This window comes from Callorhinus ursinus, unplaced genomic scaffold, assembly GCF_003265705.2.
Source record: "Callorhinus ursinus isolate GAN/ISIS: 27379988/994484 unplaced genomic scaffold, GSC_fseal_2.0 scaffold8, whole genome shotgun sequence".
Classification (NCBI taxonomy): Eukaryota; Metazoa; Chordata; class Mammalia; order Carnivora; family Otariidae; genus Callorhinus; species Callorhinus ursinus.
This window is the reverse complement of record NW_027397070.1, coordinates 22,815,756-22,837,159: the sequence shown is the minus strand read 5'-3', so window position 1 is coordinate 22,837,159 and position 21,404 is coordinate 22,815,756. Positions and strand designations below refer to the sequence as shown.

Sequence of the window (21,404 nt, the reverse complement as noted above, 5' to 3'; positions counted from 1 at the left end):
TTGGAAATACAAACATTATGGTTTGTTTCTTATAATGTAAATAGTTAGTCTTTGCAATCCTGAAATGGTGGTATAATATTGTTAAAGTATTCCATTTTATACTTACCGTTCCTTTTTACAACATGGGTAAACCTCAACCGCAGTTTTGCTTTTTGCCCTAAGCTCAGTTTGACCTACTAAGACTTCTCTCCTTCTCAGTCAAACCTTATCTCATTCATCTTTTGACCCCACTACTCTACCACCATAGCTCACTCAAAATTCACCAATGCCATCCTAGGTGTCATAAGCAATGACCTTTTGTCTGTGATCCTCCTAATTTACAACTCTTGCAAGTGACAGTTTTGGACAGTTCCCCATGCTTCAGCATCTCTTTATGTAACTTTTAAAGCACCACATTTTCTTTGTTTTCCTTCTATTTCTCTGACTTTAAAAACATATTAAGTCTTTTTCCTTGGCCTCTCTGTATTAAGAATTCATACTACTCATGTTTCTATTGTTATCCTCCTAATTTCTCACTCTAAGTTCTCTCTTTTAGAGATTCCACCTATGCTCTTGTCAACCACACACTACTATTTAGAAGCTCTAAATTTTGTGTCCAGCAATGACTTTTCAGCTGTTGGTCAGCTCACCATCAGAATCTGAAACTGAGATCTTTCATCTCCTCCCCCGGATCTTCCTTTGCTCTTCTTCCTTATTTGTGTCTGTGATATCAGAATATGAATATAGTGAGCCTATGGAGAAAAATATTAGGCAATGGGTTAAACAACAAGAGGGATAATTATGGACTATGCCTGTAGACACAATACTTAATTTAAAAGTTGAATTGGGAGATCATCATGACAAAAGGAAGGAGGAGAAGACTCACCCACTATCTTAAACTAGTAACTTGGGTAGGAACGACAGAAAATAAGAAAGGAAGACACTATTTTTTAAAATTTTTAGAATTACTACTCACGTGTGCTATATTGGAGACTGTGAAATAAGCAGAAGAGGCCAATTATTGGCAATTTCAATTAGCTAAATGTAAGATGTAGAAGACTAAGAAGTGTTTTATGAAAGCATGTAATCACTTAAATCAATAGAAAATGGAAAGAAATTTGATTATTGTTATGTTCGCTTGAAAAGCAAAACTGAATGCTTGCTGAGAATGGTGTTAAGTGTCAACTGTATTATCTTTGATGCATGAGAGCAGTAAGGTGTGAGACGTTCTCTCTCTCTGTCTGTCTCTGTCTCTGGGCCTCTGTCTCTTGACAGAATGTGTGAGGGACGCTGGTGCAGGGTGGCTCACTGATGTCTTCCCCAGGGCTTCTAATGGGGGGCCGCTGAGCATCCCTCTCTCCACACTGCCTATCCCAGGAGATCTGTGATCTACATCAAGAATAAGCTGTCTTCTTGACCTCGTATTGAAGAGTATCAAGATTATATTGGCAAGCTGAATTCTCAGAGAGTATTTGCATCAGGGATTTGAGGGATTTACCAAAGTACAGAGCTCTTACTTGGGGTTCTTAGATGTGAGAAAACTCCTAAAACCAAACCTATTTGCTGGCTAAAACCAGTATGTCCTTCCGAAATAGTACCTGGTACTGGACTGCTATTGGAGAAAGGTGTCTCATTCAAAAATGCTTTGCAGCTAAGTCCTTACTCTAACAAAGCCCTCCATGATTTCGGCTCAGAACTCATCTCAAATCTTTCCCATGCGTGAATAATGTGGAGTCCATAGTGATTAAGAGAGCATTTTCTTTCTTTCTTTCTTTCTTTCTTTCTTTCTTTCTTTCTTTCTTTCTTTCTTTCTTTCTTTCTTTCTTTCTTTCTTTCTTCCTTCCTTCCTTCCTTCCTTCCTTCCTTCCTTCCTTCCTTCCTTCCTTCCTTCCTTCCTTCCTTCCTTCCTTCCTTTCTTTCCTTTCTTTCCTTTCTTTCCTTTCTTTCCTTTTTTTTTTAAAAGTAGGGTCTAGGCCCAACATGGGGCTCAAACTCATGGCCCTGAGATCAAGAGTTGCATGCTCTACCACCTGAGCCAGCCAGTTGCTCAAGAGAGCATTTTCTATTAAAAACATGATATTTTAGGGCACCAGGTGGCTCAATCATTTAAGCATCTCACTTTTGGTTTCAGCTCAGGTCGTGATCTCAGAGTCCTAATCTCAGAGTTGTGAGATTGAGCCCCTCCTTGGGCTCCTTGCTCAGTGCAGAGTCTGCTTTTGACTGTTTCTCCCTCTCCCTGTGCTCCTCTCCCCTGCTCTCTCTTTCTCAAACAAATAAATAAATCTTTTAAAAAACCATCTTTGGGGCGCCTGGGTGGTTCAGTCATTAAGTGTCTGCCTTTGGCTCAGATCATCGTCCCAGGGTCCTGGCATCGAACTTTGCATGGGGTTCCCTGCTCTGTGGGAAGCCTGCTTCTTCCTCCCCCACTCCCCCTGCTTGTGTTCCTGCTCTCGCTCTCTCTCTCTGTCAAATAAATAAATAAAATCTTAAAAAAATAAAATAAAAACTCATCTTTTACCTAGTTAACCAGGGTGTAAAATTCAGTGTCATCTTAACTCCTCCTCCTTCACCCCACACTCAGTTAATCTTCAACTCCTGTCTAACAAAACCTCTAAAGTAGGTCTCTGTCCTCGTTTCCATTCCTAGAACCATACAATGTCTCTGCTGTGTCTGGACACATAATGGCAGCTTGAGAGAGTGGCACCAGTGTCAAAATTCAGAGTAAGTTATAAATGACATGGACCACATTTTAATGTAGTTATTTCCTAAACACTGCCGGCAGTCTCTTACAGACATGCCTTTGAGCACACTGCTTCCTCTCTCTGGAATGTCCTTCCCCTTTGTTCCTTCCACATGCATCTTTCCAGACCTAAGTTACATGTCATTGACCCTGTGAAACACGTTGAAACCCTCCAGGCAGATTGAGGCATCTTCAGCTTTGTCCTCTTACACTACTCTTCACTTTCTTCTGTTAGAGTATGTATCCTGTTCAACTGTAATTGTTCTTTCCTTATTTCCTTCCTTCCCTCCGCCCTCCCTCCCTCCCTCCCTTCCCTCTTCCCTCCCTCCCTCCCTTCCCTCTTCCCTCCCTCCCTTCCTCCCTTCCTTCCTTCCCTCCTCCCTCCCTTCTTCCCATTCCTCCCTCCCTCCCTCCCTTCCTTCCTTCCCACTTCCTTCCTTCCCTCCTCCCTTCCTCCCTCCCTCCCTCCCTTCTTCCCATTTCTCCCTCCCTCCCTTCCTCCCTTCCTTCTGAACTGGACAGATCCAATAGGCTGTAAGCTGCTAAAAGTTACAGCTCGTAGCATTAAGTGTTCTGTCCCCAGAACATAGCCTCATGCCTGATCTATAGCCGTTGTTCAGTGCATATAAGCTTGAAAGTGTATATGAGAATGAAAGCCTACAAATGCTCCTGGTTGTTGCCATTGGAGAATAATTTATTTGTGTTCTTTCTCCAACAAAATACAGAGAGAATTTGGTTTAACTTTCAAAAGTATACTCTAACAAGATAAAAGAATGTCTCTCTTTTGCCCTTTTAGGCTGACCTTTTGAACCCAAAGCCAATTTACTCAAATTAAGGGAGTTGATGTGATTAGTGTTAGGAAAGATTTTATGTAATGGGATTTGGTTTACTTCAAACAAATTTGGATGAATATGAGTCTCATTTTAACATTTTAATTCATTGCTGACTCTACAGGGTAAAGGGGATCATAACCCTTAGTCCAATTTCAGGATGATGAATTGAGGCTTTTTTCAACAAGGGAGAGGATAAAAGATGACTTGCTTCAGTGATAGTACTGCAAATTGCATTTATATTTACAGTAAGTAAATTCAGTGCCATAATAGTTGATATTTTTGCTAAAACAGGATGTTGGTGTCATTATAGTGATATTTGCTAAAACATAAATTACAGATTAATTATTAAGTTAAAATAAATTATTAAATATAAACCTACTCTGTGCTCTGAATCATGTGGTATAGAACAGATGCCTAAAATGATGCTCCATCCTGGCAACGATGTACTTAATATAAACTTAGTGTGTTAAGAAAAAGGAGAATCACTGGGCAGTGCCTATCTCCTGAAGAGAAGAAAAGAGAATCATTGCTAAATAATCTAAGAAGTTGTCAGGAACATTGATCTAAATATCAGTCTGGGAATTCTAGATAGGAGAATATCGTGAGCAAACGTTCTCGTATATGATGTATAGCAGTTGCTCAATAAATATATGCTTGAAAGTCCGTGTATGAGATCAAAGTTTTAAAATCTCAGTGCTCTTTACCTTCCCACTGATGTTGGGCTGATGTTACAGAAAAGTAGGATTTGAGGTTGTATAGTCAGCATGAGGACATTTACAGAGCACCTAGAGACATTAAACTCTGTGAAGTGTCGTAGAGAGACATCATGAATCCTTAAGCAGGAAAAGGACATGATGAAAATAGGAATTACAAAATATTATTTTGACAGTTGTGAGATATCCTGGGTTTGGCAGAAAGTGGAGGCAGGATGGTGAATTGAAACAATGTTACATTTCATTTTTTTGCAGCAATTATACTGTTTATATTGCTCACCTACTTATGGTGCTCTAACAACTTCATGAAGTTTCTCAGTCTTTTTTTATTCCCCTAGTCTAGTGTACATCTAGTTTAGGAGTTATTTAGAACCCTAATTTAACTATGTCAGACATAGTTTTAATAGCATGAAGTAGAGAAAAGAACAAAGGACCGCTGGTTCCGCTCTCATTTAGGCCACAACTACCTGCAGGCCTGTGAGCAGGTCACTTGATGTCCTCAATTTGGAAATAAGAGCGATGACCTGGATGAGCTAAAACCTTTTCAGTTGAGCTTTCTGCAGACCAAAAGAGTTCTTGGAAGCTTCCAAAATATTCACCTTATCGTTGACCAGCAAAAGTACTCAGCACACATTTTAATGCATACTAGGAAAAATACATCTTCCACTCCTAAAATTTGGCAGAATATTCCACCCTCCCATAAGAGAGATGGTAGGTTCATAATGATTACAATATATAGGCAATTACCTTTTCCAAGAATGTGTTAAAATATAGAAGAAAATAGCAGAAAATTAACCCTTGTAAATGAACACAAAGTGCTTCCTGTATAATTTAAATGTTTTAAATAAAGCTACTTATTTGCATAATGATGCTTTGGAAAGATATAGCTTAAAAATAACAATGCTATTCATTGATTTGAAATTAAAACAAAAATAATGTGTAAATTAATCTGGAAAAATGTCATGTTACTCTATAATTAGATGTATTAGTAAACGTGTGCTATCACTTATTAAGCTAAATTTGGCATAGAAATATATTTCAAGGTAATGAATCTATATTTTCTATTTACATATTGCAAATTTTTATTTATCATCATGAGTTTGTTAACCTCTGTAATATGTATACAGTTTATATGACAGATGTTTAAAAATAAGTAGCTCTCTAGTATTACTTATCTAAATTGAAGTTTAAATTTGATCACTGTAGGAAATGATTTATAGGAAACATTGTGTGAAATATATTGGAATACCCAGAAAAACCCTGCAGATAAGAATTTCTAATGTCATAAAACTAAATAAATTATTATAGTGTCTAGACAGTGTCCAAAGACATGGTAAAAGAATTTTTTTGATAAATTGGTTTTATAGACCAAACAAAACATTTGATTTGTTTGAGCATCACTTAATTTTCCAAACCAGTGAAATAATGCACAGCATAAACTTATTTACTTGAGAATATTAAAAGGAAAAAGATATTTTATCCCTTGGAGTATTTTCCTTTAGTCAACAAACACTTGTAAGTTTTAGAAAATTTTTCCTAGTAATCTGGTCTAAGTAGCACTGGCATTGTCATTATTTGGGGGTTTGGCAAAAATGCAGATTTTTCTGCATACATAACAGATTTCTGGCCATATCTCTGAAATCTGTATTTTAAGAAAGTTTCTGGGGAGCTTTTTGTGCATAGTGAATGTAAGAACTACTAAATTCTCCTCTTCTTATCCTTCTTTTGGAAATTTTTGCTTTTCATTTGATGCGGCCTATTGGAGAATGGAATCCTGAATTTGAATGTTGAAGAACAGGATCTGCTTGGATATCCAGAAAAATCTTGAAATACCCAGTTGTTTTATTATCCATAAATAGGCTTTTCTATCCTTCAGTTTCTGGTTGAACTTGAGGTTAATAAATATGTTCTTTTCAATTGTTAAATACTATGAGTGTTCTATACATTTGGTTATATAAAACAAAGTATTAGATACTGGAAACTTTCTTTTGTGTTACTTTCAGAACACACATTTTTCCAGAAGGAATTTTCCCATAAGTTATACTTGGGCATTAATGATTTCTTGCCTTCTTCAGTAGCTTAATTCAGTGATCATCTTTTGCTCATATCAACACAAGAATCTATGAATATTGAAAATCAAGTTTGTTTCAGTTCCTCATAACCAAATCTTCTCATTTGTTAGCTCCCTATTTACACCACAAGGCCTATTAAATTAACAGAAAAATGCCAGTGTATTTCATTCAAATTTTTTTTCCCTTTCTAATGGTCTTTTGAGTTTGTGTTACCTGGATTTTGGACAGCATCCTTTACTATATTAAATTTTGGGTTTCAGAAAGAAAGGGACCTCTCACTTTTTAGCAGATTTTATCATGTAGTCTTGTAATGATTTCCTGTGTCACCATTGTTCTCCCACCATCCTGTTTCCCTTTGCCATTTTCAGAGTGTCTTGGTGACTGTTAGATAAGTTTGAAGCTTTCTGTCCAGCAATACCTTTGATACCTTGGGGTTGCTCAAATGTTAAGCCTGATGGATCTAACTGTGGTAAAGTCTAGTAAGAATTGTTCTTACAACCGGGATGATTCATGGGAGGACAGTTGACTTATTTTTTTATGTATCTTGTCTCTCTTCTTCCTGACTTGACAGCTCCCCCAACGGTTCGTATTGTGCATTCAGGCTTGGCCTGTAACATTGAGGAGGAGCGCTACTCAGAAAGGGTCTATACCATACGGGAAGGAGAAACACTAGAACTGACCTGTCTGGTCACAGGACATCCACGTCCACAGGTGAGTCCCGAACTGTGACATTGAGGAAAACTCTCTTTGATCTTTCTTGGAAGTCAAAAATGTATATTTTAGAAGATTTAGCTAAAAAATCGTGTGTGTGTGTTTGTGTGAGAAATTCAAGTAATTGTGTGTGTGCAATGCAGGATAAGGGTGGTGATTGCTGAACATTCATGCTTGTCGTACTCACTTGGGTAAGGTGAAGAAAGAAATTTTTGTTTTGGTATTGTGAGAAATTTGGAAGACACTTCTAAGGAAGCTGTTAAAAGACAACTACAAAAATATCTCAGTCAGATAACAATTCATATGGCAATGAGTTTATTTTAGAATGTGGAGCATGATTTCATGATGACATAATTGCAGCCGAAGAAGCATTTGTTCTGAAGAATGTGGTGCACGAGGTCCCATGTACTTTCCTTCCTCCTAGTCATTATATTCATAGAAAACTTTAAAAACAAATGTTTGCAGGTGTATGCATTCACTTTCAGAGTCTTCTGCTACAGCTTTTATAAGCTACCTTAATAGCAGGAACAGAAATTGAGACTTTTCAAAGGGCACTAAAATTATAAATAATAAGCAGAGAAAAAGTTTGTAGGAGTGAAAGAAAGGGTTAGGCAGAGGGTAATATAGTGTGTATTTATGATGTAAAAATTCAGTTCCAATATAATACAGAATATTCAGGATGTCTTAGTCATTAATTGCCAATTCTTACCGTCATATATTTAACCTGTCTAATTCAAAATATACACCGGTAATCAACACAAACACTACAATGGAAAAGAGGTCTCATTTGGTAGCAAAGTTACATATTTTAAGTATTAGTGTTGCAGGAAGAAAAAAAAAAATCCAGCTAACACCACTGCATAGAAGAAAGTAAAGAGCAATGTGGAGATTTTATGAACTCATCATTTTAATCTTGTCTTTTGCTCCTACCATCCTTAACTCTTACTACTCAAAGAGGTTCAGCCTTACCATTTGACCCAAGTGACAAATAAAAATAAGCATATGAACTTCACAGAATGTAGCAAAAGATTGGTAGATAAGACCATGACTAGAACTAAAATGGTAAAATATGTTTAATAAAAATGCTACACTGTTAGTAAAAAGTAATCTAGAAAAAATAGTTACTAAAATAGTTATTATTAAAAATAATATTAAAAATTAAAATTCACAGTGGCTTAAATTGCAAATTATAACATTTGCTTTTAACTGAAAAATAATGAATAAAATTATCTTCCCTTAAGATTAGGAATTTCTTATTTTCTCCATACATTTTCTCTGTAACGATTCACAATCTGGAGTGTAATCTCTGATGTCTGGCCAATCCAAAATAAGTTCTGGAACAAGGAATAGATTATTACCTTATTTTATTTTTTCTAAGCAATTCCATTGCTGGAACAATTTCAATGTGTTCTGACCCTCGGAAAAATTTATTTCAGTAGTGTTATTTCTTCATTCCTAGAAGTTAATTCAGGTATTTGCAGGTGAGTCAGTTTCAGTTTCTGTTGCCTGTTTGAAAAATTAACTGGGCCTCTTCTTTGTCAATAAACTGTATAAGGAAAGCTGACAGAACAGCTGGGCTCTGGCATCCTGGCCAAACACTAAAGGGCATGCTGGTGGCAGCTGGTCCTGAGGGTGGGTTTTCTTGTCTGATATCATGAAGCTGGAATGTCTTTCTTGCCTCTTTGTCTAACATGAATATAATAGTTGGGAATGCTGTGGGAGAGAGAGGCTCCTCACTGCACTCTTCAGGAGATTTCTCTATCTGTTGCCTATTCTTATGGCAACCAGAATCATAAAGTCTCCATTTCTAGAAGTATTCAAGCATTTTTTTCTAGATTTTAAAAAATTTTCTTCAAAAATATATCGTCTGGCAATATGTAATGACCTGAGAGTACTATTGCATCCAAGGGAAATAAATGAAGGAGAGGAAGGTACAATGCCGTGGTTCATAGCATGGCACTGGAACCAGAATGCCTGGATATAACCCTGGATCCATGGGGCCTGCTGGTGTGACCTTGGGAAAGTTCCTCAACCTCTTGGCTCTCTCTGTCTCAGGTTTCTTATCTATATAAAAGGGATGATGGTAACCATCATGCTTAGATCATAGACTCCTTTCGAGAGTTAAATGTAGATTGTAAATATATAAGTATATGTATTATGTATATACACATATATATGTGTATGTACTTGGCATGTAATAAGCATTATGTAGACACATAATAAAACATATGCTTGATTTTTATTGTTTCTAAGCAATTTATACTTAGACTCTAATGTCTAGAATTGAATATGTAAGTATCAAAATAAGTAGATTGAAAAAAAATGGTTCTTAGCTTACAGTCTACTTTAAATTAGATGCATTTAAATAAATTTCAGTATTCCTGTGTTTTAATACTCTGCAGAACCTTTACATCTCTGCTAATTACCTTTTTTTTTTTTTTAGCTTGCATGGACTAGAACTATGTTCAGACTACTTCATTTAATGAGAGTTTGTTATAAAGATAGATGGAGAGATAAGAAAGAAGGGAGGTAAAGATTTGTTGGTAAACCGACCAACCTAATATTACCTCTAGATGCCCACAATTTCAGGATTCAGCTACCCACTCTCTTTCTCTTCCTTATTTTCTTTTTCCCTCCCTCCCTCCCTTTCTCCCTTCTCTTCCTTCTTTCCTTCCTCTCTACTCTTTCATTATTATCACATTAATACCAAATGAATTGTGAATATAGTTATCTTGTTAATGACTTAAACAATGAGATATTTAACTTGAATATTCCCCATCACTCTCCCACCACCTCCCAGAAGTTAACATTAAATAGTTGGATGTATTATCTTGCAGTCCTTGTTTAGTACATTTCCATAAATATGATTAATATGTTAATGTTTTATTTTCATTTTTAAATTAGATAATGAAAAATATTATTCTGTGACTAGAATTTTTCACTTGGCCATGTGTCCAAATCAGCAAGTATAGATCCAGCGTAGTGGTTCTCAATGGTCAATCCCTGGAGAGAACCGGTTAGAAATGAAAGTTCTTGTGCCCATCACGTCAGAAGCGCCTGTGCTGGGGCCAGCAATCTGTGTTGTCACAAGCCCTCTGGGTGATTCTGATGTACACTAAAATTTGAGAAGCACCAACTTAGAGCATTATCCTCACAAAGGCTGAATTGTACTCTGTATGCATGCACTAGATATAAGTAATTGCTGCTCTTTTGTTCAAAATTGAATTACTTATAGATTTTTACTATAACCAATAATAGTTTAGTGAACACTTCTGGAATGTGTATATGTTTATGCACATCTTTATTACATGTATGCCAGCATCATTGTAGGATAGTTTCCTTCTTCAAAATGGAATTTAGCCAAAGTTGAAAGTGACTTTTACTTACTTCCTTGGTATAAGTGAATCTTTAATATTAATTTTTGCCAATTTGATGTGAGAGGGTGAATTACACTCCAGTGAAGTTTAAATTTTCATTTTCTTAATTACTAGTCAATTTGAACATATTCCCACACATGTATCAATCATTTGTTCATCTTCTTCATCTAGTGATTATTTTTATCTACTTCTCTTTTCTTATTGGTTAGCTGCTTGTCTTCTGGTGGCCCTGCAGGGACTTTTTATGTGCTATAAAAATAAATTCAGTGTCTGCAAAATATGTTGCAAATTTTATCTACTAGAAAATATTTGTCTTTTAATATTGTTTATGTTACTTTTACCCAGAGATTTTTGTTTTTTAAAAGACGGATCATTTTAATCTTTTCAACTTTGGTTTCCAAATTTTGTCCCTAGTTTAGTAGATATCTTTCATATCAGTGTATCTTACATTGTGTGCTTTCTTTTTAAATAACAGCTTATATAGTTGCTTATATACTTGATGATTTAATCATTAGGAAACATGTTGTCTATAGTGTGAATATTAGTCTAGTGTTCTCTCTCTTCTTCCCTCTGCCCTAATCCAGACAAGATAGTTAACATTCTACCCTACATAATAAAACATATGCTAGATTTTTATTGTTTCTAAGTAACTTAGACTCTAAGTATAACTCTAACAATACAAACGCTATCTTTAAAATGCTATTTTTTCCTCTTTTTTAAAAAAATTGACGTACAATTGACATAGAACATTATATTAGTTTCAGGTGTACAATGTAAAGATTTGGTGTTTGTAAACATTGAGAAATGATCACCACAGTTAAGTCTAATTAACATCTGACCCATACATGGTTATACAAAATTTTTCTTGTGATGAGAACTTTTAAAAACATTCTAACATTATATAATGCTTAATGTTAAACATTAAAGCATTTTTAAAAGTTCCTAAAATTCTGTATTTATCATGAACAAAATTGCATTATTCTATCATTCTAGTTATCCCTTCTTATATGGTGTCATGCTATTTTAATTTCTGTAGCTTTATTTTATGCTTTGCTATATAGGAAAGCAAGTCACTCTTTTGTTGTTGTTTTTCAGTATTTCCTTGATTGGCCTCAAGCATTTTTCTCTTTTCTTTGATGTTGAAAATGAGCTTTTCATACCCCCCACCCAAATAAATGCTGAAATTTTAATTACATTTCATTTTTCTTGCCATGAAACCATGTGGTAGAAAGTATGGAAAACTTCTACAAAGAACTTCTCAGTAGGACACTTTGAATATTTCAAACTTCTCAAACAGGAAGACCTATTGTAATCAGTATAATGTAAAGGTCTTTGAATTTGGTTCAATAAAAAATATGGGTATGCATATTTGGGAGACTTTCTTTCTCTTTTCAAAGACAAAACAAAACAAAAATGAAAATGTGCATCAAACCAAAATAGCTCTACATTTATGTGTTCTATATGCTGGCTTTTTGGGTAAGATTTCTTTTGAATATTCTCATCACTAAAATATTTTTGAAAATCATTCTTTGAAAAAATTATGTATATCCAAAATACTACCCTAAGAAACATTAAAATTGTCTACTAGTTTATTACAGCTCGTCCTTAGAGATTGTTTGTGTTTTAAATTAAAAAAAAATAAGGGTAAGACTATTTCTCAATTTTAAAATGAGATCATATCAGTCATTTGATTGCTATATAAATGTATTCTTGACTGTCAAGACTATTGCTGAGGTATTGATGTTTTTATCCTTGTTAATTTCATATGTAGATTTTAAAGTGATAAACTTACCATAATGAAAATCTTAGCAAACCTTCGTAACAGGTTTTTCAGTTTGAAACCATTACTACTGTCTGTGTGTTGTCCTTTGCAAAAATTTTGTACATCTTGGTTCATATTTCCATATATTTTTTCTGAGTCAGTTAAATTTCTTACAATAATATTAATGCATGTACATGAAAAATAAATGTATTCAGTTTTTGGATTTATATCCAATTAATGGGCAGAATTGGAATCTGTTATCTAAACAGAGATCATCAAATATTACATCTATTCCTTCTCATGGTTTATGGAATTCAATACAGTGTACTTTTTTCATCTATGGTAAATCTATCTAGGCTAGTTATGTCTGCTGCATCATGTAAGAGACTCTCCAACTAAAACAACTAATATTTTTCTAATGACTCTTTGGATAGGTTGTAGGAAAGGCTTTAGGATTTATTGTATTCAAAAATATATTAATCACAAATTTCATGTCAATAACTACCTCCACAGTCGGTCCTCCCACACTTATACACACACTTAGTCTTTTCTCCTGGAGACCTACATCTTCTTTAAGTTCATGGCTACGTGGGTAAATAAATATACTCACCACAGCTCATTTAGGAGGAAGTGCTTAGTCTTTCTGATGGTTGAAGTCATACCTTTGAGTAGTTTTGTTTCCGTTGATTTTTTTTTTTCTCATTAAACTGTTTTGTTTTAATGGGTCTCAAAATTCTGTGACAGATTTTTGGTCAAGTTGTTTCCATTAAAAAGTACTGATTTTAAAAACTAATAACTTAAAACTGCCACACACACACACACACACACACACACACACACACACAAAACAAATGGTCCACAAAACATTCTCCTTTCCTTCTGAAGGTTTTACGATGCATTGTTATCATTAACCAATCTTTTACTATTAAACTTAAATGGCCAATTGACACAAAGAGTTCTGAGAAGGTTCTTCCACCACTGATTAAGACTGGGGTGGCAGGTATTGGGGATAATATTCATTTAGCCTTCTGAGCTTTCTGGGCAGACTTGGTGACCTTGCCAGCTCCAGCTGCCTTCTTGTCCACTGCTTTGATGACACCCACAGCAACGGTCTGTCTCAACAGCAAAACGAGAAGCTCTCAACACACATGGGCTTGCCAGGAACCATATCAACAATGGCAGCATCACCAGATTTCAAGAACTTGGGACCATCTTCCAGCTTTTTTCCAGAACGACAATCTATCTTCTCCTTCAGCTCCGCAAACTTGCAAGCAAGCAATATGAGCTGTATGACAATCCAGCACAGGTGCATATCCTGCACTTACTTGGCCTGGATGGTTCAGGATAATCACCTGAGCCAGGAAGCCAGCTGCTTCCATTGGTGGGTCATTTTTGCTGTCACCAGCCACATTGCCATGACGAACATCTTTGACAGATACATTCTTGACATTGAAGCCCACGTTGTCCCCAGCAAGAGCCTTGCTCAAAGCTTCATGGTGCATTTCAACAGACTTTACTTCAGTTGTAACATTGACTGGAGCAGAGGTGACCACCATGCCAGGTTTAAGAACACCAGTCTCCACTCGGCCCAAGGGACAGTACCAATACCACCAATTTCGTAGACGTCCTGGTAAGGCAGATGCAAGGGCTTGTCAGTTGGATTAATTGGTGGCAGAATGCAATACAGAACTTCAAGCAGTGTGGTTCCACTGGCATTCCCATCTTTACAGGTGACTTTCCATCCCTTGAACCAAGGCATGTTAGCACTTGGCTCCAGCATGTTGTCACCATTCCAACCAGAAACTGGCACAAATGCTACTGTGTTGGGGTTGTAGCCAATTTTCTTAATGTAGGTGCTGACTTCCTTAACGATTTCCTCGTATCTCTTCTGGCTGTAGGGTGGCTCAGTGGAATCCATCTTGTTAACACCAACAATTAGTTGTTTTAAACCCAGTGTGTAAGCCAGAAGGGCTTGCTCACTGGTCTGCCCATTCTTGGAGATACCGGCTTCAAATTCACCAACACCAGCAGCAACAATCAGGACAGCACAGTCAGCCTGCGATGTTCCTGTAATCATGTTTTTGATAAAGTCTTTGTGTCCCGGGGCATCAATGATGGTCACATAATACTTGCTGGTCTTGAATTTCCACAGGGAGATATCAATGGTGATACCACGTTCACGTTCAGCTTTCAGTTTATCCAAGACCCAGGCATACTTGAAGGAGCCCTTTCCCATCTCAGCAGCCTCCTTCTCAAATTTTTCGATAGTTCTTTTGTCGATCCCACCACATTTGTAGATCAGATGACCAGTAGTGGTAGACTTGCCCGAATCTACGTGTCCAATGACGACGATGTTGATGTGAGTCTTTTCCTTTCCTATTTTGATTTAGGTTGAGCGGTGGTTTTCATGACACCTGTGTTCTGGCGGCAAACCCATTGCAAAAAAGCGTTTCCATTGATTTTTTTTTTTTTTTGGTTGGGGTCTTTGTATTTTTTTTTATTTTTTTATTGTTATGTTAATCACCATACATTACATCATTAGTTTTTGTGCAGTGTTCCATGATTCATTGTTTGTTCATAACACCCAGTGCTCCATGCAGAACCATTGATTTTTATACAAAACGTGGAAAGTCTTTTTTGGTTCAACACTTTCCAAAACTGCTGAAACTTTTTTATTCCCAGTATATCAGCATTAACCAAAGAATTTTTAAAAAATTTTAATGAAAAAAATTAATGAAAATCCTCATTACATGAGGATTACGTTACAAATAGTCATTTTTTTTTTTTTGCTCCTTATGAGATCTGAATCTGTTTACAGTTATTTCAGAGTTCGTCTTTTGTTTAATTCCATGGATAGTCTTTCTGCATATAAGAAACATTTATCATACATTACAGATAATTACTCAAAAAATGTTGGTTAATGTACTTAATGAAAGCTTGGGGAGATGGGAATGTTAGTATAGATTTATTATATGAGACTTGTTTTTAGAGAGTTCCCAAGGGATACTCCTGTCTCAGTCATCTACAGAACATTGTATTGATTACATCATGTCATTTTGACCTTCTGAAAAGGAAGTAACAAGTACTTTGGATGCCATAGTAAGATAGAAACATGCCTAGGGTGAGAAATAAAGTATCCCAAATTTTACTGAACTGTCAAGTTGGTAAAGATTTTTGGAGTCCAATGAGGCATGCTAGGATCATTCCATTTAAGGTTATAAAAAAGTTATTGCTTCTCACAGCCATACCTGTAAGAAAGAGGCCCAACATATGGTGGAGGCTTTTTTGGATTTTAGAGGCTGAATATATTACATTTGGAAACATTATTCCAAGTCACTTTATTGGATAACTTTAAAAGTTATCAGTGTCAGAACAAGAGAGGGCTCTGCAGCAAGTCCGGGTTCTAGTGTAAACTGCTTTGCTGCTCATGCAATCCTACAATCTGGCAGGCTTGGTGTTGAATGAGGATGCTGTGTGGATTTCTTAAGTCCTAAGAAGAGGGTCACAGCACACAGCTTTAGATTCTGGAACAAGACTAAACTTTCTACAGCAGAGTACTAATTGCTGTTTGAAAAGTGGCTCTTCTGTCAATAGGGAGTAGGGTCCAATTGATATGTGCAAGCTTGGTCAGGCCATTCTGTGACACATTCTACATGGTTCCTCAGAGGGCCCCAGTAGAATGGAGCCCCAGTCACTTTCTGCAAAGACTGGCACAACAACAGCTTGTTATATGATTTCTCTTCCTTCTCTATGACGCTATTCACAATTCCCTACTCTTTCCCCAGGATTAATTGCAAAAATAAACTATCTACTTGTAATCTTTTATCTCAGGCTTTTTTTTCCCCGGGGCAGTTCTTTAAGACAGTACCCATTTCCTGGACTCAAACCTATGAGGCCTACATTTACACATCTAACCCTAGATTCTTCATCCTTGCTGCTGACCTTATGTTACTTAATTTTGAATCAGAATTATTATACTTCTACTTTTCCTGAAGACTTGTAAAAGAAAGCCATAAGTCATTAGTAAAGGTATGACGTTCAATCAAATTTTACTTTTATTTCTTAGGACATTTATTAACATAATCAGCATGGGTATAGACCATATTTTCATAATTTATTCTCCTAATCTTTAAAAAAATACGTCTTCCAAAATGTCCATTGACAGATGAATGGATAAAAAAGATGTGGTGTGTGTGTATATATATATATATATATATATATATATATATATATATATACACAATGGAATATTATGCAGCCATCAAAAGGAATGAGATCTTGCCATTTGCAACGACGTGGATGGAACTGGAGGGTGTTATGCTGAGTGAAATAAGTCAATTAGAGAAAGACATGTATCATATGACCTCACTGATATGAGGAATTCTTAATCTCAGGAAACAAACTGAGTGTTGCTGGAGTGGTGGGGGGTGGGAGGGATGGGGTGGCTGGGTGATAGACATTGGGGAGGGTATGTGCTATGGTGAGCGTTGTGAATTGTGTAAGACTGTTGAATCACAGATCTGTACTTCTGAAACAAATAATGCAACATATGTTAAGAAAAAAGAAAAAGAAGAAGATAGCAGGAGGGGAAGAATGAAGGGGAGTAAGTCGGAGGGGGAGACGAACCATGAGAGACGATGGACTCTGAAAAACAAACTGAGGGTTCTAGAGGGGAGGAGGGTGGGGGCTTGGGTTAGCCTGGTGATGGGTATTAAAGAGGGCACATTCTGCGTGGAGCACTGGGTGTTATGAACAAACAATGAATCATGGAACACTACATCAAGAACTAATGATGTAATGTATGGTGATTAACATAACAATAAAAAAACTCTGGAAACAAAAAAGAAATGGTTTCAGGGCAATGCTCAAAAAAAAAATACATCTTTTACTTGAATTAAATCTAAGCAGTGAAAGTTTGCAAGTCCATGCACAAGGAATTTCATGTGATGGTGACTGACTATAAATACAGACTGAGGGTTTGTTTGGTTATGACAGCTTTGCCTCTCATGGTCAAAATTTGATCCTCAGAGAGATCAGAAAATGGATCTCAAAACACAATCAAAATTGTAGTTAAATCACGTGGAAGTTTGAAATTAGATATCTTCTTTTCAAATCTACATATTTTAATGAAAAGTATTATAAGTAGGAATGCTAAGATCATAACTTATTTTATTACAGTAACTAATATAAAATAAGTACTTTAAAATTATCAGGGCATTTCCAGGAGATAGAAGGAAATCAATACTGCCTATTAACATATATTTGAGAATCTGTTGGTTGTGTTGTTCAGAGTTGAAAAGTATCATTTTAAGGTAAACAGTTGCAGTTCCTTTACTGTAGAAGTTCTGAATAGTTACATGGACAATGATGAATTGGATTTTATATTTTTATTATTAGCATAACACTCCTATTGGCATGTTTGCAGTTATGTCTTATTTAACTGGGGTGATCTCCAAATGGTAGATATCGCACAATAGTTTTTTTCCCCCCTCAGATTTTAAAATATTTTTTCCTAGTAGTTATTGAGCTGTCAACAAATCTAAATTCACAAACCTTAACATAATCTGAAGTGAATTTTTTTTTCCACGGTTGAATGACAATCAAATTAATTGATCTATTTTTGAGTCTATATTACATACATGCTGTCAGTTTGCATATATATGTATATATACACACACACACACTTACTATATGTACTTACATATATGTACAGATAAAGATAAATTTACAAAGTATGAGTCATTTGGGCATGTTCAACATATTGTAAATGGTCATTTATAGTTATATCCACCCCTACTACTTTCAAAAGGTAGCATGTAAACAAATACAGTAGTTGTCTGCTTGTGATCCTATTGAATGAAATTTATTCTCTGCACTTATGGCTAGGACATAAAGATACCAATTAAGAGAATTGGATCTACCTAAATTTTCAAACTCCAATCTAATAGAGCATTCCTTAAATTGACTTTAATACATTGAGGTTTCAAATTTAAGTTTAATAATTTCAGTACAATAATAGAAAGATTCCCCCCCGTCTATTTCTATGCTAAAGAATATCCTGTCAGTGGTAATTAATAATCTTTATCAGTGCTGGTTGTAAACATGACATATTCATTCTGAATTAGGCTTGTCACTGCCTTTCCCTGAAATGCTCAGAGATGCTTCAAAAAAATCAGTAAAGAATAAAAACCTTTCTGTGATCTGAAAAAGTTAACTTAAACTACACAGGGAAAGTCCTTGTAAAATGTGAATATTTCCAGGACTGAAAAATGAGAAAACAGTTATTAGGAATGATTTCAATTATTTTTTTAGGAATTATTAATCTTTTATTTTGATTTTCTCTGAATGCCAAAGTCTTAACAAAAACCTAAAATAACATTTATTTTCTTGACAGTTTTATCTTTTTCCATCAGCAAACATTGATTTGTTCCTTTTTCTGCTTCTCATGGTACATGAGGAAACATTATCCCATACAACCTGGCACCTTCTTGTTTTCTTACTTGCCTTTGGCAAAATCATTAAATGATGTTGGATAAGCTTGAGCAGAGCAAAATCCTTAGTTAATTAGTGCCTTTTCTGTTGGGGGTCTGTCTTTTTTAAGATTAACTTTTAGTCATCTAGGTCTGCAGCATAGTGTCAAATCTAAGTGATCATTTGCACTGATAACATATGTAATTAGAACAACTGACCATTTTGAATAAATTTTCACAGTGCCATCAAGAAGATGGATTATAGCCAATCATTTTGGAAGGAGTTTTCTGAAATAGCATAGGAGCATTACGTGTATTATTATATAAAATGCATGTAAACACATTTTATGAGATATATAAATTCTACATTAGCTAATGTCTAATATTAGCCTAAAGGGTCCCTAATTCCAAAAATTGTACAGGTGCCTGAATTGCATGATTGTGTATCTTACTAGTTTTCTAGGGCTGCTGAACAAAGTACCACAAACTGGGTGGCTTAAGACCACAAAATTTATTCTCTCACAGTTTTGAAGGCTAGAATTCTAAAATCAAAGTGTCAGCCAGGCCATATTCCCTCTGTGATTCTGCGTAGAATCCTTCCTTGCCTCTTCTAGCTTTGGGTGGTAGCCATCAATCCTTGGTGTTCTTGGCTTTCACCTGCATCCTTCCAGTCTGTGCCGCTGTCAACGTGTGTGTGTGCATGTATGTGTGTGTATGTGTCTTTGAATAAAGACACTAGTCATATTGGATTACAGGCCCACCCACTCCAGTATGACCTCATCCTAACTAATTCTATCTTCAACAGCCCTGTTTACAAATAAGGTCACATTCTGAGTTAAGGGTGTTAAGATTTCAACATATCTTTTTGGGGCAAATGATCCAATTCACAACATATATTATCTGTTCTTTTAAATTAGATAGTTTCTACCTTCACTGGGCATGTTCTGTGGCTGCCTTTAAAGGGCACATTATCTATATGATGACTACAGTGTACCATTAATCTTGAAGAAGTTTGCAGTGCTTTGCCTACAGATTTTATATTTGTTGTCCCTTCCACTTGTCTGCACCCCTACCCCTTGACTCACTGAATAAATGGCATATTTGTCACCTCTTCCTGAAAGCCTCACTTGGTCAAAGAGGCTTGCTTAGATGCCATTTCTGTGTGGTCCCAGAATACCTGGCCATTTCTTATCATAATGAATGCAACATAGGATGCTGCTTTGGGGAGTTAGTGAGATTTTAGGCTCTTAACTCAAACTGCATGGTTTTGAATGCCACTTTCTCCACTTTTTAGCCCTGTGAATGGAAGTAAAATTTAACCCCCCTTTCATTTATTTTCATCCTGTATAAAAAGACAAGAGTAGTAGTAATGATGTAGTAAGCTTCTTACTATTTCAAATAAAATCACAGAAGGGAGGACTTAAAAAAATCTTGAATAATGATAAGGACGATAGAAATAAAAAAACAGAATAACCACATTGTTTTTCTAATTCCTGTATCACTTAGTGGACTCCTAGAAATGAAGGACTGGGTCTTGCATTCCCATTTTCTATCACCTTAGAGTGAACATATGTTACGATTTGCCTGGGATGGTGCTAATTTATGGCTATTGTGCTGATACACTTATTAGGGTCATCCTCTTTCAATCCCTAAAAATGTTCTGTTGTGGAGAATAAAATGTATGGGACAATAAACATAAAAGCTTTACAGATAGATGATCTCAGTTATTTATCGAGTGAGTGGTGGCAGGCATTATCACTTTAGGTTAATTGTTTGATATTTTAATTAATTCTGTTCTCTTTAAAAAATACTAAGTTGTGTTTGCCTGTGCCTATGCCATTTACCTCTTAGAATTAGTCATTTAAGGAAACCTTCAGATTCACTTGTGTAGGCACTGTTGGGAGCCACATACCTCAGTGCCTGCAGGAATGCATTAAACACTCCCTTGGTGGTCTCGAAGACTTAATGTGTATTCTTATTTTACTATCCAGCAAGGATTTAAAGACACTTGGGAAATGGGACTCAATAATATGAAGCTATTAAACCCCTTCAGTCAGAGAAGATTCTAAGGTTAAATTCTCCGTGCCACTTTTGACAATGGTATACATGTTTAATTACAGATGTTACAGAGCAACATTGGGATCTCACATGACTGGAGCATATTCACAAAGTATCAGACAAAAACCTGGTAATTTATTCCTTGGAATTTGTTGCTTAGTTGTAACCCTATGTTTAAGTAAAATAGAGATGATGGATCCTGGTTTTTATCAGAAGAGGGAAAAATATCAGTAGAAAGTAGAACAGAGTTTGAAAAGATGTATGTTAAGACATGCTCAACTTCACTTTTCCAACTAGTCATAGTTAATTTTGCTAGAAGCTTTTTATTTGGTGGGGGCAGGGCACAGAGGGAGAGAGGGAGGGAGAAAATAAACAAGCAGGCTCCATACCCAGTATGGAGCCCAGTGTGGGGCTCCATCTCATGACCCTGAGATCATGACCTGAGCTGAAATCAAGAGTCCCACACTTAACCAACTGAGCCACCCAGGTGCCAAGCTTTTGAAGGAATATAGCCTCTGTTGTTCATAGGGGTCTAAACAGAAAGCCCAAGGGTAGAGTTAGGTACTTCATAAGCATAGGGAATTTGGATGCATGAAATAAGATGGGTGATCTAGAGATATTTTTTCTCACATTCTTTGGATCTCCTGCCTGGAAACCAGTTAACTTCCTTGGCCAATATGTTAGTTAAC

General features: G+C 36.0%; 1 protein-coding gene and 1 pseudogene across 3 annotated transcripts in view; one reads left to right on the top strand and one right to left on the bottom strand.

Moving 5' to 3' along the window:
- The window catches only part of MDGA2 (MAM domain containing glycosylphosphatidylinositol anchor 2), a 799,761-nt gene that overhangs the window by 334,218 nt on the left and 444,139 nt on the right, over nucleotides 1-21,404 (top strand). For all 3 annotated transcript variants that reach the window (XM_073895162.1, XM_073895160.1, XM_073895161.1), the window contains one exon: nucleotides 6,909-7,048. In XM_073895162.1, the coding sequence (XP_073751263.1) occupies nucleotides 6,909-7,048 (140 nt within the window). The remainder of the gene's footprint in view (nucleotides 1-6,908; nucleotides 7,049-21,404) is intronic.
- On the bottom strand, nucleotides 13,122-14,573 carry LOC141373212 (elongation factor 1-alpha 1 pseudogene; annotated as a pseudogene).